At 33.3% G+C, this 26,026-nt stretch overlaps 1 protein-coding gene across 6 annotated transcripts in view; it reads left to right on the top strand.

The window, feature by feature from the left end:
* The window catches only part of PCLO (piccolo presynaptic cytomatrix protein), a 416,914-nt gene that overhangs the window by 363,095 nt on the left and 27,793 nt on the right, over positions 1-26,026 (top strand). For all 6 annotated transcript variants that reach the window (XM_032276463.1, XM_032276460.1, XM_032276462.1 and 3 more), the window contains 2 exons: positions 8,249-8,390; positions 12,485-12,558. In XM_032276463.1, coding sequence (XP_032132354.1) covers positions 8,249-8,390; positions 12,485-12,558 — 216 coding nt within the window. The remainder of the gene's footprint in view (positions 1-8,248; positions 8,391-12,484; positions 12,559-26,026) is intronic.

Raw genomic sequence — 26,026 nt, 5'->3', positions numbered from 1 at the left:
GTTGCCTATCAGCTTTAATCAAGCTGCTTCCAAGCTAAACTAGAGTGACAGAAGTATTATAAAGGTAGAATAAAACTTTTTGTCCTTATTGTGAAGTTAACATTTATAGAAAAACAGTTGTTTATGAATTATCAATTGATTTTTCTTCCATTATCTACATTACTGATCCTATATAGCAGATATTAATTGTATTGACATAGCAATAGAAAAACTGAAGATTCAAATTTGAGGAAAAATGGAAAGTTTCTTACCGAATACTTGATCCTTAATTTCAAATACATAATTTGGTGAGTTTCAAAATATTTAATGCTAGAAGGATATTTGCAAATATGTGTTTATCATTTATGAAAAGTATTATCTGAATCACTTATTAGGTCATTTTTATATACATTTGCTGATATTATTTTTAGTGCAAATTGTATCACAGAACCTCTTCAAGGTGTTGGTGATGCTACAGCAAACAAAATAGACAAAAATTACTGTCCTCATGAATCTCTCATGCTAGTAATATTTATTGAATTTAAAGGTATATGGAAAAAATTATAATGAGTAAGAAAAGTGTGAGTTTTGTCTGTCTTCAACTGAGATGGAAAAAGAAAAATGTAATCGGCCGGGTGCGGTGGCTCACGCCTGTAATCCCAGCACTTTGGGAGGCCAAGGCGGGTGGATCACGAGGTCAAGAGATTGAGATCATCCTGTCCAACATGGTGAAACCCCGTCTCTACTAAAAACACAAAAATTAGCTGGGTGTGGTGGTGCGCACCTGTAATCCCAGTCACTCAGGAGGCTGAGGCAGGAGAATCACTTGAACCCGAGAGGCAGAGGTTACAGTGAACCAAGATCAGCCACTTCACTCCAGCCTGGTAACAAAGCAAAACTCTGTCTAGAAAAAAAAAAAATGTAATCAGTCATCAATTTACATTTATGTGCAACCAAACATCATCATGTTTAAAAATATCTGGAAAATAGAATTAATTTTAATTTATTTGTTCTGCCTCTGGTTCTCTCATAATCTGTACAGTCCACTGCAATGTAGCCATCTATAGGTAAACTGAAAGTATTTTTTAAGGATCTATTTGGAGAAAGATTAATGATATTAACTAGAGAGGTTGGGTCTCATGAAACCAGACATGCGTTTATCAAATAATTGTCCAAACCTCCTCTTTACTTCATGGCCATTGACCAAATTGGAATAATATGAAAACGAACTGGAAAAGTGCTCAACCTTTTGCATTTGGGCAGAATTTAATGAATTTTCAAAATGTTCGGATTCCATTTAAGGACAGCATTCCTGTTATCTAAGCGGTCGTGATGTAAGTTCTCACAGTTTCAGGATTATGTAAGAACGCTTTTCAAAGTGACTATTTTTAGAATGACTTTTTACTCAAACAAACCTGCATGTTTTACAGTAGTCTTTATCTCTGCTTGGCTTTTTAATTCTCCAGTTGTCAGCTGGAAATACCTGTCTGACAGCCTAATGCAAGCGTAGTGCAAGCAAACAGCAAGAGAGAAAATGCTTCTGTTTCAAAAGAGAATAAAAGGAAAATTTAAAAAATTAAAGTTGCCCATGAAAAATTGATGTAGCTAAAAACTGAATGTTTTTTCTTTCACATATGATCTCCCATGCTATTAATTGTTGAAAGATAAAGATCATTATTGTATTTGCATTTTTTAGCACCAAACCAGAATTTGGCACTGGATACATTCTTTGTTCATTCTATTTATTTGAACATAGTTGGAATTACAGCCTAAACTTATTTAAGACAAAATGAATTTACTTTCTTAACTTTCATATATGGTAATGTCTTAACCAAACTTTCTTTCATTATTTACTATAAAATTTGATTCTCACTTAAACTATATTTTAAGTGGCTTCTTCCAAAATCACTTGTGAACTAAAAACATCTCAAAAAAAAAAGGAAGACCTACTTAAAAGGCAACATTATCATTGCCTTTTAAATGCAAGGGTTATAGTATGCTGAACCAATACGTACTTTTTTTGTAAGAAAAAAATTCCTCTATACCGTGTTATTAGTTAAGCTAACTTCACTTTCATTTGTTACATTGCTTTGTACTATTACTTCTGTTTCCTGAAGTGATCATTGATCTTATTATCTGATCTTATTATCTATAAAGTCAGATAATGACTCATTATAAACAAATTAAATTGTTAATTAAAATGTCTTTAAGAGCTCAGTAACAAAGCCAGTGTGTATGGAGAGAGAAAACTGTGAACATAAAAGCTTTACCATCTTTCTTGAACACAACAAATGGAGGTAACATGTCTCCATCTTCTCTAAAAGAAGCTACTATACGAATATGAAACATCTTAAGGGAAGTATTTTTATTTTTATAAGGAAAAATGCTGCAACATTTAATTGCTCATGATTTGTGATAACTTTATAGTAGGTATATTATTTACATGTATATATATATACCTGTAATGATTATATAGTCATTTAATAATTTGTCGTTTGAAAACGAAATTTTCAATTACATCCTTCCTTCAACTTCCATACTTAACAACTTACAAATGACTGATACAGATATCAGAGTTTCAATACCTGTATTTGCTAAAACTTGTTATTTGGTGGTGTGTGAAAACTCCTACAAATAGCTGTATTGCGACTACCTAGGCCATTTTTCTTGTGTCCACCTTGCTTTAGATTTTCCCAAATAGATAACAATTATACTGAAGTAGATTTAGAAAAAAAATTAAACTTCTAAATTACTTTTAATATGCAATATCTCTTCTTAAATTAGAATCCCTGAACTGTAATAAAAACATACAGAAAGTGTGATTGTATATAGTTCAAGGGAAAACATACCAATAATAGCTGGTCAAAATGGCACTTAAAACCTGAAATTTTAAGACCCACATTCAAAAAAAATTTTTATTGAGATAAAACTTCAAAATCCCTTTAGTGAAAACAAACAAAAACAATAACAGCAATAACAACAGGTAGATGACAGAGAGAGGAGGTGGGAAGGAAGGAAAGGTAAGAGGGAGAAACAGAGAAAAAAGAGAGAAAGGAGAAAGGTCCCTGATGTAAATACTAGCTAAATTAAAGCTAGCTAAAGGGAGTAAAAATTCCCTAGATACATGATTTCTAAAACAGCTAGGTAATTATTTCTGTTCCATGATTAAACAACTGGAATAAATAAAATTGTTGATTGATTCAGTTAATCTTAAAATTTTAAAGACTGTATGTATGAAGATACTACTGTATTAACCAAGTAATTTGGGAAAGTACAAGCTACCTATATAATACATAAGAATATTTGTAAATAGTCCTGTGCTGGACCAAAGATATAAAATCAATAATAGAACATCGTAGACAGCAACCTATATACATTCCAAGCATTTTTGGAGTAATTTTTGGAATTTAGTGAGAGAGGCAAAGACCTTGACTTTTAAATTTCAGACAACTGGATGTGGTATAAAAGTGGTGAAAGTCGAGTCTACAATTTGATCCGTGCTCTCAGAGCAAAGTGCTGCCACCATGTGGTAGGTACAGTAATAACATTGCATATTTAAATACTGTATAGTAGAGGAAGGAAAAGCCAACAGAGCAAACTAATTGAAGACAGATGTGCAGTCAAAGAGACAATTCCGATTTAATTAAGATTAGCCACAGTGGAGTAATAAAACACAATGATGTCTAACCATTAACAGCCAAAGAAAGTGAAGAGGTCAAAAAATAAAACAGTTTGTGTCACAGAAGGTAGCATTTGTTTACCTGAAGTGCCCACTCAATAATTGAGTAACAAAAATGATTCAACATTCTAAGATTTATTCTTTTAGGGCACAGGACACTTTCTATAAATGAGCTGATTCTACTATATATTTATAGCATCCACTCTTTCTGTAGTTGGTACTTGATAATATACTTAGGATTTCAAAAAGAAACTAGACGCAAAAACATAATTCATAAAAAAAAATGACTCCAAAGATGTATCTTTTTATTAAGAAAAGCCTCTCAATGTTTATATAAACTTTTTTCATGTGTAATACACAGGTGCATAATACATTCACACATAGTAGGTCCATGGTTTCTGAAACTCTAATTAAAAGAGTTGCAAGAATTAAGCAGAAGTAGAATATATCTAAATTGTTGATTTTGAAATTATAAAATTATGGAAAATTATACTTTGTTTTAGTGTTTTAAAATATTATTTCCTTCAACAACATAGACAAACAGAGAGATATTATACTTAAATATAACCCAGAGCTCTCTGACTATCTACATGCCAACATGTGGGCTCAGGACAAGTTCTAGAGTCCATAATAGTGCTGGCTCCCACAGAACATTACTATACATATTATTTTCTCTTGTTGTTTTCATTTTAAATATATATGTAATATTTGTGATCTATTATGAACTTTTTGAAATTCGCAACATTTATTGTATTGTCGTTAAATATTTGCTTCAATTAAACCAGTGTTTTGGGACATTGGGGTTTAAAAAATCACCTTTTTCTATACAGTATGAATGATCGCCATTTTTCCTTACAGATTAAAGTTATCTCTGGTTTTAAAAGCCTATATATATATATATACACATGTGTGTGTGTGTATGTGTGTGTGTATATATATATATATATATATGACTCCCTAAAGTTTCTTTGACAAAGAACATGGGGGGAAAAAAAAAACCTTCCATATCAAGTGGCCTTCTGGGTGAGAAATTTATTATTTGTATAAAACAAAAAACTTTATTTTAAAAAGTGAAATTATCTATTAAATCATTCAGATGTTTTGATCATTTGATTAAAGGAATTATTAATTTACTATTATTATTATTATTTATTCATTCAATATTATTCAAACAAGTTCCAGGACAAGTTTTTAAGGAGGTTACCAAGGTGAAAACATAGGCTCTGCTTCCAATAATGACAGATTATGTGCTACAAGAGTCCAGATTTAGGAGACGTCACTTCTGAATGGGAGAATGAGGAGAAATGCATGAAGCAGGTGATTTCTGAGCTAGGCCTTTACAGATAACTTTAATTTAGATACATGAAAGTGATAGGATAAAGGAGGGCTTAATAAAGTTGGAAAGAAAAAGCCAAACCAAAGGGAGCCAGAGTGATGGTCTGAGAGGGCTTCCATGTGAAGTGTTTGAAGGAGAATCATGCAAGATATATTTGGAAAGGAGCAGACCAATAAAAAACTCTTTTGAGAGGGAAACTAAAGAATTTGGTTGAAATTCTTAGATGTCTTGAGATTACCTAAGCTCCAGCCTCAGATAATAAAGTCTTAAAAACACTTCATTTGTTAAAAAGTTTGCTTTTATGCAGATTTAGCTCAATTTAAAAGAATTGATGCTTTCTTTTTTGAAGTCTGTTTCAAGAGCAAGAAATGAGTAAAATACATGTTTCAAATACCTGGAAAAGAGCTATTAAAATATGGATTCTTAGAACCAGCTTATCAAAACTTCTGTATTTTTTATTTTATCACATTTTATGGTATGTAGATATAGCCCAGTAAGAAGAAAAGATCTGTTGTGTGTTTTAAGTTAATTCATTTTTCATCAACTAACCAAATATCAGGCTATATATCTCTGGACTACACTTAGATACCAGGTTAAGAATACAGAATTTAACCCAGCACCAGATGTTTTGTTATGATAACGCCAACAATCTAGATCCATTTGAATTATTCACCTAACTTCTAAATGCCTAAAATTGTCATAGACAGAACCTTAGATGTAATCTTGTTTTGCAGAGATACTAGACTGGTTCTGTTATGTTCCCTGGATTTGTTTTATAGTATTTCTTATAAAATGTTATTTGTTTGCATTTAAAATAATGACAACTCTTGCACAGGTTTTCCAAACAAGATTTCTATTCAAAGAGATAGGCAAGATGGAAAAAAACTGTCCTTTCTTAAATTTATTTCTAGCTTTGTTTCTTTCTTTTTATTATGCTATTTTATATTCTGTGCACATTTCTCAACTTTGCCAGAAGAGGAATAGAACTAAAAATTGCATCAGGTAAAACCAAAGTTGACAAAAGAAAGGATGGACTCTTTTCAAATGTAAATAATAAGACTTTTTATAGTATAGCTATTTTTGTTCATTGTGAGGTTGCTCTTAAATGAAAATTATTTTAATTTAGTAAATATAAATTGATTAAATATTAGTGTTTATTAATTAAGGTTTATCTTTGAAAATAGTAGATTGTGATTTTCCAATTGATGGAATTAATGTCTTCCATTCAATGTCATACTAACATCTATGAATTCGATTATATAATGCCAGTCAAAAAGTATGACATCTTTCTTTTGTTTATAATCAATTAACTGATCTGACTCATTATGTAGATTATGCATTTTAATCTACTTTATACATGTCCGTAATTTTATATCCTACTAATATTACCTTTACGGTTTTTAAATTATTCTTTTAAGAATAATTTAGATAATTTTCTTTAACACTAAATACATCATCTGGATTTCTTCTACGTACGTTAAAGAAAATATTCAAGAAACATAACTATTCTGTTTCCACAAATGTACTCCTATGGGCAACTAGCAATTCATTGGTGACTGGCTGTTTGAGAGCGTTCAATTCAGTTAGTCAATTGTATATCAGATGTCTATAAGTTAGGAACACCTTTTTCTAAATAGCCATTTCTAACTAAAACACATCTGATACACAATTGACTCATTATTAAAATGTTATTTCTTACTTTCCTATTCTGGGGAAGGGATCATACTGCCACTGGAATAGATATAAAAATTCCTTGTGGCTTTAGAGGATCTACTATTGTTGAAATGGAAAGTGAAGAAATGGGGGAAAAGGTAAATCCTTTGCAAGACTTGATCCTAGCTATCCTGTTGGTGAATTTCCTGTCCTCAAATGGTTTCCCACACAACGTTTATGTGTTACACTTCATTTGGTTATTATATTGATAAAATTCAACCAGATTAAGAATTGTTGTGTGTTTATACATATCCTTAAGAAATATGTAGATATCTTAGGATCATAAAATGATTATCAGCTATTCACCCAGTAGTATAAATGTATCCAGCTGGCTAATAACTCCTGAAGGAATAGGGATGCATTTATGAAGAAGAAAGACTCTAAGTAGATTTGTAGGTTAGAACACATCTAGATTTACAGGAGAATACAGGTAAATTCATTGTCAAAGACTATTTAAGTTCAACGACAATAAGAAACAGCCATTGACGGCAAAGCCCTTGAGAAGAGTGGGGATGTGGCATATAATATCACAGGAGGAAGAAAAGTAAGTTACTGACTCCTATGTATCCCACTCCTCATAATCATAATTTTACGAGGTAGGCATTACTGACTCCATTGTTTTCAAATGAGAAAAGCAACTTCGAATTGTTGAAAAATAGATTGTAATTCAAAACCAGATCAGTGTGACCAAAAAGTTCACTCTCTGGCAGAAGACAAATATCAACAGTTTCAAAAACTTAATAGAGAAAATTCTCCCCAGCAAAATAAGGGAAACACTTGCCTTATCTTCCTTCTGTTTGCAACAAAATTTCTTCTCAAATCTGCCAACAATATTAGTACTGTTCCCCTACTGCATAATTTATTGTACAAATTTGTAACATCTCTATGGTAATATGGATTTTTATATTCAAATAAAAATATCAAACTTAGGAAATTTTTGAAACAAGTCTCAGTGATAAACTAGGAAATGCCTGAAGGGAAACAGATATCTTTAAATTTTTAAAACTTCCTGGAGATAGTAGACAGAGGCACATAAATACAGAATTTTCAATAACTTCTTAAAATTCTATTTTGCATCTTTGTTTCTAAGGAGAAAAACAGATTATTATCTAGTAATATGAAAAATATTAAGCAGTTTTTTATCCTGCCATTTCTATCTACCCAAGTCTTTCTAAACTCTTTTCTCCATGAAATAGCCAAAATTCTTATTTATTTACCATATCACTATTGCAATACTGTAAAACAAAACCACAAAAGTAATAATAGTCAAATAGTTACATACTATTTAACTCAGTCTAAAAATTAGATATTATTTTCCTAAAGGTGATTGTTTTTCTTTGACGTACAGTAAAAACAGTAAAATAATTTGTTACTGCTGTGCATTATCAGTAAAGGAAATGAAAAGGCAGGTCGAAAATGTAGAATTCTTCAGTAGCTGTTTCTCTCTACATGTAAATTAAGAAGATGTATAATTATGCATTTGTAGATCAATGTCAGCTTCATTTATTAACTGTGGTGTTGAATCTTCCCACACCATACAGCAAAGCCTCCCAATCACCGGCCTGCAGAAAGCTCTGTGTCCACCGGCTCCTCGGGCAGCAGCTTTGGCAGTGGGTATAGCGTGGACAGTGAAGGAAGCAGCAGCACTGCAGGGGAGACTAATCTATTTCCTATTCCAAGGATGTAAGTGGGTCTCTTTTTGTTACTACAAAGCTTACTCAGCATCATGAGTAAGGCATTCTCAACAGTTAACAGGAAATAACTAGATGATTATCCAATTCTGAGTCATTGTCCCTGAGACACTTGAACTGTTAATGCCTACATAAAGATAGATTGTTCAAGAAAGATTGGATTAATCCAGTTGATTCTAAGGATAAATGTTAGTCACTACCAGAACTACTTAATCAATATAATCTGTATTTAATGTAAAAACTGCTAAAACAATAACTTAGCCATCCCAGGATAAAGTTCTGCAGGAGCACAGTAATGTTTTAATCGCATAATGACCAAATGCAAACATTACTGGTATTTGAGACAAACATGTATACATTGAATCAGGAGAGACTTAAACATATTCAAAGAATCCATATCTCATATTTGAGATAGATGACATAGTGAATAATCATATAGACTTTTCAACTAAAAATCCCTCTACAACTAACATTGAAGGTTTTGAAGTGTTTCCATACTTTCTAGAACAAATAGCAAGTATGGCTAGGTCCCTGAGTAGGTACTCTTGGAATAAGACTCATTCATAATGTTAAACCTCAAAAAAAGTCATTTTGCAAATCAAATGCAAAACTTAAGCAGACTAAATGTGTTAGAATCACTTTGGTCATATTGGTGGCATTCAAGATAAATATGTAGGTTATGTCTGTTCCAATATCAAAATCGAAACTTCCTGACCTTTCCTTCTCCTTCCCATTAACTGTTCTGGATTTTGAAAATACCACAGGACCACCCGGGTCCCAGTATTTAGGCCAGGGCAAATCCAGCATACCATCAGGTTTTCTATGGCCTGTGAGCTAAAAATGGTTTTTCCATTTTTTAATGTGTATGAAAAAAACAAAACAAGTGTCATACTTTGTGATACATGAAAATTATAGGAAATTAAAATTTCAGTGAACAAAAACTAAGTTATATTGGAACACAACTGTACCTAATACCTCTGCGTTGCCTGATGCAGCTTTTGTGCTACAGAGCAGAATTAAGTCCTTAGAAAAGAACTCATCTAAAATATTTACTAAGTGGCACTTTGCAGAGCTTGCCAACCCTGATGTGGGTTGTGAAAGGGTCTTTTTCGTTTTTCTCCAATTCTAAGTGAAGACTTCAGGGGGTGGATATTCTATTTCTTTTTGTTTTAAAATAAACATTTTTATAAATCTTTTTTATGTCCACAATAGTTGTAATATTTTGATAATGTTTCAGTTTATAAAAGCAAAGCAATAGGGAAAGTAGATTTTTACAGTGAAAAAAATGTGTTCATTTTGTTGTTTCAAACTCCATTTTTTAATTTAAATTAAGCAAATTGTTATTGTAGCACCTGTCCAACTTAGCTTTCTTTTCTTTCACGAGACTTACTCTATGGATTCAATAGAGTTATTTGTAATTAATCAGTTCTATTTTATTGGAAATTCTTTCTAAAAGGAATCTAATCCCATTAGTCTTTGACTTCTGATAATTCAATTTGACAGAAAAGAATTTCTACAAATTCATTACATTTCTCACTAAGCTGTAAATGTCATGTGAATTTATAAAGGTTTTGAACCACATATAATTTGTTATCCTTCCAATTTTTCTGCACCTTTTAAAATATGTAATTTAACACTGATGATAAAGTTATAACTTCCAAAGAGTAAACTATGTTAATTTGTCAATGTCTGAAGGATGAGTAGATTATGTATTTTCTATGTATATGCCACATTCCAATTTTGTTTTTTCCCATTTTCCTTTTTCTCTTGTAAATCAAAGCTTCTCACAACTGTCTAGGAGATTCTTGCTTTGCCATATGAGCACAACCAACTTTTGAAAACCTTTATAGAATATGTGTGAGAAGTAGTATTTGGTAGTTTTTTTATATGCCCCATTATATCTAATACAATTATTGCTTGAGCTAGGAAAAGTGTTTAATAAATATTTAGTGGTTGTTTAAAAATATAAATTATAAAATGTATAGCCAAAATCTTCTGAGCTGAAGAGTAGTCATTGGGAATTCAGAGAAACCACATTCTTCACATGACACACCGTTACATTTCCTTCCCACTTAATTTAACTTCCCAGTACTGCAAAAGCTTTTTGTATAATCTTCAAAATGTACTTGCTACACATATTGGCTAAGTATCTATGTTAAAAACTGTTTTGATTGAAAGCAAAGACTAGCTGAATAACACCATTAACATATGAAGTCTAAGAGTCAAGAACAAAGCCAAAAATTATCAAAATGTAGTTTTATTACAATTACTAAGACTTATAATAACTACTTTTAGAAAGCCTGGGATAGTATTAAGAGTATCAATTTTTTAGTATTCTAATCTACTAGATCAGAAATACTAAAAAGACCTTCACTTTCAGTTGAGTGTGGCTCAGAAACAGGTTATGTTTTCGCTCCCTCTACCAGCATAGCTGTACTGATAAAAGTAAGATGGTTGCTATTAAGCTTTTTTTCTTCTCTAATGCTGACAGAGCAGAGTTCTTTTTCATTTTTTTTTTTACTTAATGACTTGTCTTGAATCTTGATGAAGCAATTACATAAGCTAAAGTTTTGTGCATTGTTTAAATATGTATGCGGATGTCGACCATGCAGATCATGCTTTAACATACATATGGTAAAACAGAAATGCTGGAAATTGTTTAATTTGCATGAACTTGGTCCCTCACATAAACACTTAATAAAAATTTGTGCTTAAACCTTTAACCTAGAATTATCATAATGGAACAATGTAATGGCCTTCGAGATAGAATAATTTCTGAATTTATATGTTCCTCTTATATTATGTGTAGAAACATGTCAGCACCTTCTCCGAAGTGGAGTAAGAGGACCTTTAGAGCAGTTTTCAACTAAGATATAATTGGATTTTTAAGAAATAAATACAGTTATCTTTTCAGCAGGTCCAGCAAACCAAGTACTTCCTATGAAAGTTAGAATTAATTGTTTGTAAATCCTGCTATGCTAGAAGTGTTGTCTACAAAGTACAGCATCAAGATGCTCTTCTGTTCAAGCATCCTTCTATAACACAGTTTTTATTCCAACTTTTTAAAACACCTTATCTAAGTTTATATAAAGACAAATTCCAAACTTTTTCACGTGCCATGTAGCTTTTTCTCTAGCTGAAGAAATAAGAAGTGTCCTACAGTTCTTTAGCTGTTAAATTATTAACATTCTTAACTTACAATGCTCAAAGTATCATGAATTTTTCATCTAGCTGACTTTACAAAAAGTTTGAAGCTGAAAACTGAAAGTGATTAGCAGATTTTTGCTGAATTCTAAGGCTACTATAAGCATACCTACCTACTAATATGCTATATTTATTGAATGCTTATTATTTCTCAGACACTCTGTTAAACTTTTTTAATGCATTTTTGATGAAATTTTTTTCGTAATCAAAATGTGGCTAATATTATCTTTATATCACAAAAGGAGAAACAGTCTTGACCAGGCACTTTGCCTTAGCTTACACACAGCAAGAAATAGCAAAGGCAGGAGTGGAGACCAAGCAATCTGGCTGACTACAAAAGCCAGTTTGCACAACACAGCAGAAAAAAACAGGAAAGAATTGAAATAAAATAAAATAAAATACATGAAATAAGAAATCTTCTGTTACAGTATCATTTTTATATATTATTTAATTCAATATTGCTCTTCTCACCAAAAAAAACTAGAATAACTCATCAATACAATGTATAAAAATATAAAGCCCTTTATCATTTTTGAGTTAGAAATAAATAAAATATTCTAAAACAAAATTTGGAAATGTCATGATGGTGTTATCTTTTGATAAATAAGCCTACAAATAAAAATTACTGAATTTTGAGGAATATTGTTTGGCCTGAATAGGAATAATAAACAAGTTCACATTTTAAAATGATGATATGGAGCAATTAACTATGTGTATATGCCCCATTCAAATAATTATTGCAAGTCCGAAAACATTAGGTTGGTCCAAAATAATTGCGGTTTTTGCCATTACTTTCAATGTAATATTATTTATGCAAACTTAGCCTCCTTTGAATTCATGAGATCATAACTGAATATATCATTTTATTTTATTTTTAAACAGAGGGAAGATGGGACAGAATGGACAAGAGCCTGTAAAACAGCCAGGGGTAGGAGTAGGACTAGCAGACACAGAAGGTAAGTACAAATTTGCAATACTGGATTTTAGCTGAATCTACATTCTACAGTATAAGTGTTGAGTAGTTGTTTTTCTTTTAACATGAATTTAAATGTTACAAACTAACGGTAAAAGCTATAGGTAGTAAGACAACATCATCTATTAAATGAGAATGACTTTGATTCATTTAACAATTTCCAATTTTCTCATTTGTGTTTAACTTTGAAGTACCTTGGGGTACTGAAAAATTAAAAGAGAAAGAATGAGAAGATGACACAAAAAGACTCAGAAGACTTTCCCCATGTGGGAGGGAAATCTTCTTGAAATTAAAAATATATATTTTATTTAAAATATCATGCAAATAGAAAATCAATCAATCATGGAACCTCATTTAAGTCCAGGGAAATTCTTAAATACATGAAGCTGAGAAGAAACTAATGGTGTAAAAATCCTTTTACAGAAAAATTAATTACTAAACTAACTTCTCAAAATACTAATTTCAAATTTGGTTTTATTAAACAAGTAGTAAATTACTACCAAATGCAAAAAGTCCTTAGCTTCAGCAAACACATATAAAGAATGTCTATAAGCTGTACAATGACTAGCTTACTTTTCATAATACTGTGATAAAATCTATTAGCCCTGGCCGGGCATGGTGGCTCACACCTGAAATCCCAACACTTTGGGAGGCCAAGGTGGGCAGATTATGAGGTCAGGAGTTCAAGATCAGCCTGCCAATATGGTAAAACCCCGTCTTTACTAAAAATACAAAAATTAACTGGATGTGGTGGCACATGCCTATAATCCTAGCTACTCAGGAGGCCGGGGCAGGAGAATTGCTTCAACTCTGGAGGCAGAGGTTGCAGTAAGCCAAGATCGTGCCACTGCACTCCAGCCTGGGCAACAGAGCAAGACTCCGTCTCAAAAAAATAAAAAGTCTAGTAGCTCTATTGTCCTTCATGTGATGTTCCAACCTCTCTCAATACATTTAACTATTCTAAGTAGTTTATTCTAATTACCCAGGAGGTAAATAATAACATGTATTAGCTTTATATAAAAGGAAACTGAAGTGCACACATAAAACAAGGTCAGAACAGGTGAAAATGACATGAAATGTCACACTATTAGAGTGATTATGGGTGTGTTATCACAAGAACACTACACAGGGAAACAGGTTTAAATTTCAGTTCTGGTCTTTATTAGATATGTGACCTCATTTCTCTGTCTTCAGAAACCTCATCTGAGAAATGCTGGGCCTAAGTGATACCTAGGTTTTCTCAGGGGCTTAAGTGAATGCCACATTTTTCTTGTTCTACTCAAAATTGTAAATTAATCTTTGAACTCCTTCAAAGGCTATGTTTCCTTCATCTGTTGCTGTATACCTCAGGGTTCCACCCTCAGCCTACCAATCCTTTTACCTACACTATCTCTGTATACGCTCATGAACTCTCTATTATGTGTTGATTGGTCCCAAACTCCTGTAATTTAGACTCAATCTGTCAGGCATTTGTGTCCAACCAGGAAAATAGAAACTGTTCCAGATATATAAAATAGAGGAAACAAATGACTAGCAATTGATTATATACTCATAAAAGCAGCAGAGAAATTAAATAGGGGATAGTGAAGCAGCAGAAAAAGCTACTGTCACCATAGGCTAGAGGATAGTGAGAGCCGAAATCAGGACAAGCCTGCTTGCTGGGAGCAAGAAACATGAAAGAGATTGAGTCAATGCCAGAAATATATCCTGAGACAGACAAGGATGGGGAGAAATATCCTGGTTCTCTCTTCCTCCCATTCTCCAATCTCTGCCAGTGCCTGATCATATCCAACTGGAAGCCAGTTGACAGAGAAGTCTGGGAAACAGTGTACAGGGCAGCTACTCTGAGAAGTAAGGAAGGAAAAGACTGAAGAATGCACCTGAGAGCACAGAAGTATAGGGCCAGCACAATATTTTACATGGATACATCAACCTACGTATGCCCTGCACTTAATTCACCCTCTTCCCCGTTTTGCCTCCTTTTCCTGCTATGTTCTTAACACACACAGTTCACAAAATGTGCGTATTTTATCATTGTTCCTTGATTTAAATTACCTATTTCTATTTTTGTCTTCCCCATAAGACTGAACAATTCTCAGATCAGAGATAGGGCTTACTCATCTTGGTATCCCAGCACTTGGCAGACAGTCTTGCCCAAAGAGTTACTTAGAGAATGTTTGTTGAGTAAATGAGTAACAAATATGATTACCTGTACAGTTGGCAGCTGTCGATTTTCATATTACTCTAGAATTTAAATATATAGAAAAGCAATTCATGCATAGTTTTAGCTACTTAGTTTTACCTTTCTTTAATCCTAAAGTTTATAACAAAATTGTTTTGGTATAAATGTTAACAGCTGTCAATGAACAGAAATTGTTCAACCTAATACTGCTTTCTTCTTTGGTGTCAGTCCCACACAAAACATGCTTGTTTTCCAAGAAAGAGCCAATCAGAGGCTACTTTAATTTTATTGAAACTTGTGAGTCAATATGTTTCCCCTTTAGTGAACTGACCCTGATCAACAGTTGATCTCAGATTAGTTATTGAGCAGAGGGCCGGGGGTTGAGGATGGGAACAAGATGGAATCTGTAATATAATGTGAGTCATTTATAGTCAAGTGCCCTTTTGGTAGCAACGTTTTGGATAAGTTGTTTTTGACTGAGTTACTATTAATATTTGACAATAACCAAATTAATAATCTACATATCTATATGAATTGGGCAAAAATCACGCTATAAGAGAAATATAAAAGATAGTTAATAATATGGAGAAGGAAACTGCAATAATATTAAACTTTCAGAAACAATTTTAAATAAGAATATATAAACAGAGTGGGAAGAAAATGATTAAGAATTTATTTGCTCTCTGCAGATAGGAGAACACATCAATTTTTTTATTTTAGCATTTTTTATTTTTACATTTATTATACTTTAAGTTCTGGGGTACATGTGCAGAATGTGCAGAATAGGTATACACATGCCATGGTGGTTTGCTGCACCCATCAGCCCATCATCTACATTAGGTATTTCTCCTAATGCTATCCCTCCCTATCCCACCACCCCTCGACAGGCCCCGGCGTGGGATAGTTCCTTCCCTGTATCCATGTGTATAGAAGACATCTATTTAAAGTACAAGATTTTGTTTTGTTCACATAGAAATATAGCATTAACTTTGTGTTGTACTTGAGTTATATGTATAATCTGTATTTTGTTTGTTTTGAGTGATCCAAATAATTACCTTTACTTCCTTTTATTGCCAGTGAACATAAACAAGCAATTTAATGGGGGGGGGTGGTGGGGAACAAGAGTCAATTCAGTTTGTTTTTAGACAAAACATATAGTTTTCTGGTTGTGTTTTTCCTCCATTCAATCCTTCACCAGGACATCAGAAAAACTGTGCCTCTGTAGATAAGCACAGTTTTCTTGACATTATAGGTCCTTGAAATGTTCTACTTCATCTTAAGTACTTATTTTGTTCATTTCAGCACTTTTTTTATGAACATCTTAGTCCACTTTAAGAAATATTCATCTACAAATATTTGCTTTAGGATAGCATACTTTAATCCAGAGTACATAATAGATTTTAAGTACTCACTTTTAGATAGTTTGTTCACATAAAATTTTTATTCTTGTTTTTGCTTTATAGGGCTCAGAATGTAAAAAGTAATGTTTTATGGGGTTGCAATTTTCTGTTGAGAATGTTATTAAGTATTTTTACTGTTAAATAGCCATATCCTTCTTATTATTATTAAGCAAGCCTATTAATTCTACTTCTGGTTTAAAAAAAATAATTTTCCACTTAGACATTTTCTCTAATAATGTTTTACCTTATTTATAGAAGTTGCTCATAAATTTTAATCCCAGCATGAGATTAGTTCAATGGGTCAGAATGTGAGATCTATGAAAGGTTCTGGGGATCCCACCTAAGTTGTAGTAAATAACAGTAATACCGTTTTGGACTAACTCCCCTAATCAATTGTTGAATTTCCACAATTTAATTTAGTGCATAATGTAAAGTGCAAATAAGTGTTGTGTTTGCCATACAGTTAACATCCTTTAAGTTGTAGCTATTATTAAATTGAAAGTATATGTGAGACAGGGTCATTTGGATCCCATCCAAAGAAGTGATTATTATTCAGGATTGATAAAATACTGTGCTTTTGTTGACAATGAGAGCTATACAAGAGCACTTTTCTTTAAGATTAAATCAAACCAATTAGACTTTCAAATTGTACAGATGAGTGTTTTCCCAATTTACACTAAAAACATCTAATTACATCTTTTAAGATAAGCTAGCTGGCTCTTCCTTTAGTTAAGATGGATGTATTTAATACTGTTATTTTTGCCAGTGAGCATCCATGTAGTAGCTGCCTTGCTCCATTAAGTCTACTAAACCAGGTGTTCATCATCTTTGACAAGTATTACAATCACAACTTCCCATGAAGTTTAATTTTCTTTGCTGCATGCATTTAAAGAACAAATAACCCTAATAAATTACTTATTTTCTTAATTATCTTTGTAAAATTCAATCTAGTTTCAGTAAGAATGGAAATTCAGTTTCCAGAGCAAATAAACTTCGAACATCCTAGAAATTTGTTAGGCTCTAGTCTCAAAGAAAAGATATGAAACCATTATGGAAGATCCTCAATTAATTAGTTTATAATAACAGCTATTATTATGGCATCCAATAATTCACTCCACAAATAAGTGACCTTGCTGCCTTGTTTTTCCCATCACATAGTCTACCTTTCTTATGTTTCCAAAGTTTATTAGTGCCATATATGAGTGTGTCTATTATATGCAAAACACCATATTAAAACTTTGGATTTTACAGAGATCAGTTCAATACATATGCTGATCAGCAGCCAGTAAGCATGCTTGCCGAACCAGGTGTGTGTAGCCAGTGTCCGTTCAGATTGGTTGGTGACTGTACCATGCCTATTGCATATGTTAACAGTCATCCTGAGAAGGGCCTTTAATAGCCATGACGCAAAGAATAATTATGATAAAAATGTATAAGCCAGAGGGAAAATCATGTGCTTTGGAATTTCAGCATTAAACAGCATGGCCACATCAGTAGGAGTAATGGTGGGGAGCATGGTTTTGTGAAAGAGGTTACAAGTAGTGACTGCTTTGAAAGTTGAACAAGGTCTAGACGTGGTAATGAATGAGGCCAAGTTCAGACTGAAGAACAGCATGAGGAATAATACAGATGAAAGAAAAAATTGGGGGTATATAGGAAGAAAGTTATTCAGTGAAGCTAGAACAAAGGGTGCAAGGGGAAAGCCTCCCCCTATTTGGAGGTGGTTTCTCTGGACCTTATCACCTTATCATATTTTCCTAAATTACCTGAATCTAAAATTTAGTGTCACTTATTTCTAGTCCTGAATTACTCACTGGGAATTTAAAATTAATGGCATCTACTACAAAGTACCCTGTTATTGAAATATTTTTAAAAATCTGTCTTAAATCTAAGCCAGATTCATCTCTGGAGGGTATTGATTGACCATTAAAAAGTTAAATGAATTAAATTTCTAGAAGTGATCTTGGGTATCTCTTAGTCTTAGCACACATCAAAGAATTGTCAACTGCTTGAGGTACAGCCCAGAATATCTTAGACTTCCAAAGATTAACATCTGAAATAGCAGTTTTCAATATTTTTCAAAATGTCTTCTTTACCTGGAAGTCCCTGAAATGGTTGCACTGGGAGTTGTTGCTCTGATTTATTTATGAGAGAGAGGCTTTTGAATCAAGATAAGAATACTAAAACTTAGCAAGTAACACTGAACAAATAAAGGCCAAGAATATTTTCTTAGTATAGATATAAAAAATTAACAAAGGATGTGTAAATATCACAAATACATAATGTTTATTTTGTTCTAAATGCCTTCACATTATCTGGTTCATTTGTCACAAGACAGTAGGAGATAGAGACATGGAATAATTGAAATAATAATTTCCACTTTATATAGTCAAGGAAACAAAGACCTAGAACCATAAAACCATTCAAGTAGAGTTTTATAGCCAACTTATTAAATAGAATCTACAGATAGCTAATCTAACATCACCTGACTCTTGCCATTGTACTTATCAACATTTTTACTTTGATATTGATAGTTACAGAGATATTTCATGAAAAAATCATTTTAAATTTATAAGACTATCTTAAATGGTTTAGGAAGGAAAACATCCAACACTTAATGATTATAGCCAATCAGCTAGTAGCACCATTTATACAGGTGCCATGTAGCTTGCCAAAAAATATTTAAAATCTTGTTTTATCAGATATTAAAAATTTCTGTAAAATTTCTGTATTCAAGATAACATTAACACAAAATAGACAAACAGATAAATGGACAAATGGATAACTTAACTAGTCCAAATATGGCTTTAAAGTAAATGATTATTATAAATTCCAATGGAACAGAGATTGCATTCCATAGAAGTTGATTTGTTTATCAAATATTTCTCCCATAGTTTTCTTCAGTAAGAAAAGAAAATTAGACTTCTAGTCATTAACATATGCCAAATAATTTTAAGTTCTATTAAGAAGGTGAAGTTTAAAAAGGAAATAATAAAAATGTTAGAAGGAAATCCAAATAAGATTTGTACAAGCTTGGTGGAGTGCTGGGGGCAATGTCCTAAGCAAGATAAGAAGCCATAAACCATCAAAGAAATAATAGACATTTTTGTCTACAAATAATAATAACATTTCTATAGTAAAATAAACCAAAAACAAAGGCAATGAGTAAACTATAAATAAGATTACAATATTGTAACTTATATGTTTACTAAGTGATCACTATCCTAAATAAAGATCTCCCATATTTTACTCAAAAAAAGGACAAACGAACAAGAGCAAACATGGTCAAAAATTATGCAGTGAAGAGCCAGGTGAAGTGGCTCATGTCTCTTGTCCCAGCACTTTGGAAAACCAAGGAGGACAGATCGCTTCAGCTCAGGAGTTTAAGACCAACCTGGGCAACATGGCGTAAACCCCATCTCTACAAAAAATACAAAACTTAGCTGGGCGTGGTAGTGCATGTCTGCGGTCCCAGCTACTCAGGAGGCTAAGATAGGGGAATTGCTTGAGCCCTGGAGGCAGAGGTTACAGGGAGCTGAGGTTGTACCACTGCATTCTAGCCTGGGTGACAAAGTGAGGCTCTGTCTCAAAACACACACACACACACATACACACACACACACACACACACACACACACACACACAACAGAAATGAACTAGCATGTCAGTGAAAATGACTTTTCACTGAAGAGAAATTAGCAAACAACCTTATAATTGTTAAAAAAACAATTAAGTGATTATCCTATCAGGTTCAAATTCTATCTAGAGGTAATTCCACAGAAAAGAGGGAGAGAGAAAAAGAAATGTTATTCAAAATGTAACACATTTCTTTAAACTGAAGAAAACAAATCTCCACATTAGAAAGACAAGAAATGAAAAGAGACTTGCACCATGGGACAACATCATAGTAATTCAGAAAACAAGAGACGCAGGGAGGATGCTAAATGTTTCTCAAGGTAATTAATTAATATACATTAACTACAAAGAAGAAAAGAATTCAAACAATATCTCAGCAGCAATAATAGAGACTTAAAAGGAAAGGGGATAGTAATTAATGCCTTTGATATTTTAAATGGAAAGGATTGTAAACTAAAAATCTATACATAAACTATCTAGTATAAAAGTAAAATAAAATGATTTTTGAGAAGGCTAAGTACAAAAATTTTACTTTCTGTTATACCTATCTCAGGAAGCTTCTTGAACATATGCTCCACCAGAAGAAAGAATTAACAACATATAAGCACACCCTGACCCCCACACTCAATACTTTGTGAATCAAGAGACACAGAGAAGAGAGGACTTCCATGATGAGATAAGGAGAATCTAAAGATAGTAGCCTTGCAGCAGACATAAAGAACGCCTGGAAAAATCTGATCAAATATCGAGATAGGGAGATAAAATATCAAACGTGGAGATCAAATATCAAATATGAAGAGTTCATTAGCAGTTATTAAAAATCTGTATTTGATTCCAATGTATTTTGGGGTTTCAGACATTTCTAGTAGCCCAATTTAAAAAAAAACTTGGGTCTCCAGAGAAACTAGAGAAGCTTAGAAATTCATTCATTCTTCCAGGTCCCTGAAGACCCAATTTAGAATGGTGTTTGTCACCAGAAAGGCGAACAGGTACACACTGTGACCAAGCACTAGCAGAAGAGACAGCCTGTGGTTTTGTGTTCTCAACACATGGGGGCAGCTGCTGCAGAGCGTCCATCTACTTGGCTGGAATTCAAAATCCAAGCTAATCCTACTTTACATCTTCACCTGACCATCAGCTACACACCTAGGTACTCCCTTTAAAAACCCAGGTGGAAAGGTCAAAGCCAGGGATCATTACACATAGTGCTGGCAAAGAATGTGAATCTTCCTTCTCTTCAACACCTCCACCACAACACAAATTTCAAAAACAAAAATACATGGAGAGTTCTAGGCTGCACGAGGCTGGGGTGCTGTTGCAGGAGAGAAGAGAATTGACAAAAGTCTTGATGTGTCTGGCCAAGTGAAAAATAGTATTGAGAGGGGATTTACTGCTCTTTTTTGAGAACAATTAGAGATAGGTGTGTAGAGAGCTGAGCAAATTGTGAAACAAAGCAATTAATAACTTAAGGAAAAAATAAGAATTAAGTAAAGCTTGCCATGTAATAACCAAATTTTCTCAGAACTGAATATTAAATAGTCAAATTAATAAAAATTCCAAATGTTAGTTTAATCAAGAATGTAATATATAACAAGGATGAGAAAGGCTAAATCATCTACCAAAATTTAAAAAGCCAATATATTATAAAAGCAATACAAAATTATCTTGAGAAATATGAATGTTAAAATAACCCAAGAAACAGATTTTTAAGAAATAGTTGACAGTGGGTTTCTCTTAGCAATTTGACTATGGGTTAGGTAAAATAAAGGGCTGAGATAAATGATATGTGAGTTTTTTTTTTTTTTTTTTAAAAAGAAATCATAAAACATGTAAAATGGTGATGGAATAGGGTGGCTCATGCCTGTAATCCCAGCACCTTTGGGAGGCTGAAGCAGGCAGATTGCTCGAGTTCAGGAGTTCAAGACCAGCCTGGGCAACATGGCAGAACCCCATCTTTACCAAAAAAAATATAATAATTATCTGGGTGTGGTGGCACACACCTGTGGTCCCAGCTACTTCGGACACTGAGGTGGGAGGATTGCTTGAGTTCAGGAAGCAGAGGTTACAGTGGGCCAAGATCATGCTACTGCACTCCGGCCTGGACGACCAAGTGAGACCTTGTCAAAAAAAAAAAGCCATAAAATTATTTAACCTTTTGATACATGAAGAAATGAAAAACAAGTGATAGGAATCAAACTGCATAATAAGAAATATTAGTCGGTGCAGTGGCTCACGCCTGTAATCCTAGCACTTTGGGAGGCTGACGCCGGTGGATAATGAAGTCAGGAGATCAAGACCATCCTGGCCAACATGGTGAAACCCCGTCTCTACTAAAAATACAAAAATTACCTGGGCATGGTGGTGTGTGCCTATAATCCCAGCTACTCGGGAGGCTAAGGCAGGAGACTCACTTGAACAGGGAGGTGGAGGCTGGAGTGAGCTGAAACTGTGCCACTACACTCCAGCCTGGGTGACAAAAGGAGACTCTGTTTCAAAAAAAAAAAAAAAAAAAAGAAAGAAAAAATTGGTATTATTTGAAGTAAGTAAATAATTTTCTACTACTCCCCTAAATTATTATAAATATCCATTATCTTAAAACTCTTCAGTGGTCAGTATTACAATTAGGTACTCTTTTTATCTGACATACTCATTAAAGACTTTTGATAGCATCATTGTTGTATAGAGAAAGTTTTTTCTCTTTAAAAAAAAAAAAACCCTAACTTTGATGATGTAAAGTATATAATCTCTGCAGAAAAAGAAGTCTATGAAATTCAAACTTTTTAACTTTTAACTTCTTTTTCCAGTTCACTGAGATTTTAAAATATATTTATAAATGTTCAGGAAGAAAAAAAAATCAGAATTTTAAAAAATGACAGAATTTATTGACAATAATTCATCTTTTAGTTTATTTCTTTCTCTGATGGTAATTTTTTAATTTATTATATCTAGAAAATGCTGGAAATTTACATAATTTTCTGTATAAGAAAATATTTTATAGGTGAGTAAAAAAGTAAAACTGGAAAAAGAAAAGATCAGCACATTTCACAAAAGAAGCATCTGGTCAACCAGGTATTACTTTCCCTTAAGGAAGCAGTTTTAGAGATAACAAAGTAGTATGGACATGAGATAATAGACTCTGAGAAAAGTACACCACTGCTTATTAGATGTTGGCTGCTAGTCTCTAAAATAATCAATATATTCTGTTATTTGCTTTGCACCACTAAAACCTGTGGGGGTAGATTATACTGTTTAAATCTTTTACTTCGGAAAAAGAATTGCTATCTACTCAAGTCATCATTTGTCCTGCACTAAGCAGATGCAATTTTAGGCTATTACCATCCAAAGCGGATGCTTACTTATCCATGAAATAGCACACTATTGTGATATCTCTAATTTACATTGCAGTCTGAAGCCCAGACAAGTATTGTTGATGTCATGGAATGCTAAGTAGCAGTAGCAGGGCTTTACCTTACACATTTTATTATTATGATATTGTCATATTGAATGATTATATATGTGTGCATATATATATATATATTCTAATTGATGTTTCATCTATTTTTAAAAACCAAACTCAGGGAGATTATTACTTCAATTAAAAACTAAGGCTGGACACGGTGGCTCATGCCTGTCACTCCAGCACTTTGGGAGGCCAAGCTGGGGGATCACCTGAGGTCAGGAGTTTGAGACCAGCCTGACCAACATGGAGAAACCCCGTCTCTACTAAAAATACAAAATTAGCCGGTCATGGTGACACGGGCCTGTAATCCCAGCCTCCCTCTGGAGGCTGAGGCAAGGTAATCACTTGAACCTGGGGGGCGCAGGTTGCGGTGAGCTGAGATCGCACCATTGCACTCCAGCCTGGGCAACAAGAGTGAAAGTCCATTTCAAAAAAAAAAAGAAAAAAAAAATAGAAACTACATAATTTACTTAAAAGTATAGGAACTCTGAATTTATATTGATTGTGCTTTTTTCACAAGTGCAGCTGGATCTACAGACGATTATTAATGCAGTGTCTCTGCCAGAAAGAACCTGTTTAGTAGAACAGACAAGAACAATTGGCGTAAGAGTTCTGACAGATGTGAATGAATGTTGAATATTAAAGTACTCTGCTTTGGGATGGATAAGGAAAACCTTCCTGGCAGGAATATTTTTAAAAAATAGTTCTTAAAATAAAAGTAATATGTATTCGTAGTTGGAGGAATACTGGCAAGGCTTCCAATATGAGGAAACATCATTGTCAAAGCCTTTGCAACATGAGAAAATATGTGATATTGGTGAAGCTGTGGACACTTCTGCCTGATTGTAGCATAGTTCTGCACTGGAGGGAGCAGTGGAAGATAGGATTGGAAAGTAGCCATGGTTCAGATAAATTATGAAATATCTGAAGCTGTGAGGAGGAACTTAAACTCCACACTGTAGATAGGTAATTGGAAGATATAGACAGATTTTAGGAAGGAAAATTACACAGATTTGGGGCTGTGAAGGATGGATTATAGAGGATCATATCTGAAGTTGGGGGGCTCATTTGGAAGCAATTCAGTAGACAAGGACTGGAATGCAAGCAGAGGCAGAGGTAGGAGATGCAGGACAGAGAGCTCTGAGAGTCATCTAGGAAGACAAATGAGGTTCTTTGATTCTGAAAAATGATTCAGAATCAAAATGCAAATAAAACAGCTTCAGGCACCAGCATCATAAAGATGAAAAGATATGATAATGGTCATCATGTAAAATGATCACTAGTTAAACACAAGTTTGATTTAGAAAGATTAAACAGAAAAGATGTTAACAGCAGAGAGCAATATAAAAGTGATTTTTAAAACTCAGAGAAACTGTTGGAACATGACGAAAAGCAAACCTTCACAGGATTTTGAAGAAGGAAATTGACTATGCTTTATAAGACAATATAGACTTAAAGATGAGTTAAAAGAGTAATTTGGAGTTTGAATTATGTAGAATATTTTCATTTTGCTCTTTGTTTTGTTGTTGTTCTGAGACAAACTCACTCTGTTGCCCAGGCTGGAGTGCAGTAGTGCGGTCTTGGCTCCCTGCAACCTCCACCTTCCAGTTTCAAGTGATTCTCCTGCCTCAGCCTCCTCAGTATCTGAGATTACAGGCACCTGTCACCGCATTCTGCTAATTTTTGTACTTTTGGGTATTTTGGGCAGAGATGGGGTTTCACCATGTTGGCCAGGCTGGTCTCGAACTCCTGACTTCAGGTGATTCACTCACCTCTGTCTCAAAGTGCTGGAATTAGTGTGAGCCACTGTACCTGGCCACATTTTGCCCTTTTAACTTTATAAATATGATGGCATTGACCTATTGTTTCAAATATGGAAGAATCTAATTCAATTAGATTCTTCTAATTGATCCTTCCTCAATTTAAGAATCTAATTCTATCAATCGAATGGATTCAACTATTTTTTATAACTAGCCACGAGTTTATCTGAGTAAAATTAATATGAGCTGTGTTTTAGAACTCTGAATATGATGTATTTTTGAAATGTGGTTTTCTTGTGACTTAAGGATTGTGACTTTAGAAACACGGATCAACAGTCTCAGATTGAGATTTGTCTAGCATTTCAAGAGCTATTTTAAACTTTTATACAACTAATCATTTTTTGTTCATAGTTTTCTTAATAAAGCATTTAGATACATTTTAAATAAAATATTCTACTAAAATGCTCCTGAAAATAATTGTGGTACAGATTAAAAGAATAGAATAAGATAGAATGATTGAGTTATTTTTAAACCTGCTTTTAAAAGTTGTCTTTATTAATTAAAAAGTCACTATTTATTTTGCAAGAATATTATCTAGAATGAATCTAGTTTGAATTGTTATAATGACAAACATGATAACATGGAGACATGTTATGAAAATACACAGTTCTATATTACTTAAAGAATTGATTCAATTAGATTCTTTCATATTCTGATTAGTATGTGAGTGTGTGTACAGAGCGCTCTCAGTAAAGGCAGAAAATCACTGGCAAACAAGTCCAGAAGACGGATTTGATGTTTTTAATTAAAACATTTAGGGTGTATCCTGGAAACAGTGGAAGAATTCGTTTAATACTTTTTATTTTGTGATATACAAACAGATCAGAAATTCAGAATGCTACCATAAGATATGAAAAGCAGGCTTAATCAAAAGAAATTACAATTCTATATTTGGGAAGACTTAAATGTTGCTATATGCATTGCACAAAGTTCACTGAGAACATTAAGGAAT

The sequence above is a fragment of the Sapajus apella genome, unplaced genomic scaffold, assembly GCF_009761245.1.
Source record: "Sapajus apella isolate SASKATOON/1434 unplaced genomic scaffold, GSC_monkey_1.0 scaffold7, whole genome shotgun sequence".
NCBI classification, from domain to species: domain Eukaryota; kingdom Metazoa; phylum Chordata; class Mammalia; order Primates; family Cebidae; genus Sapajus; species Sapajus apella.
This window is presented reverse-complemented; position numbering and strand designations above follow the sequence as displayed.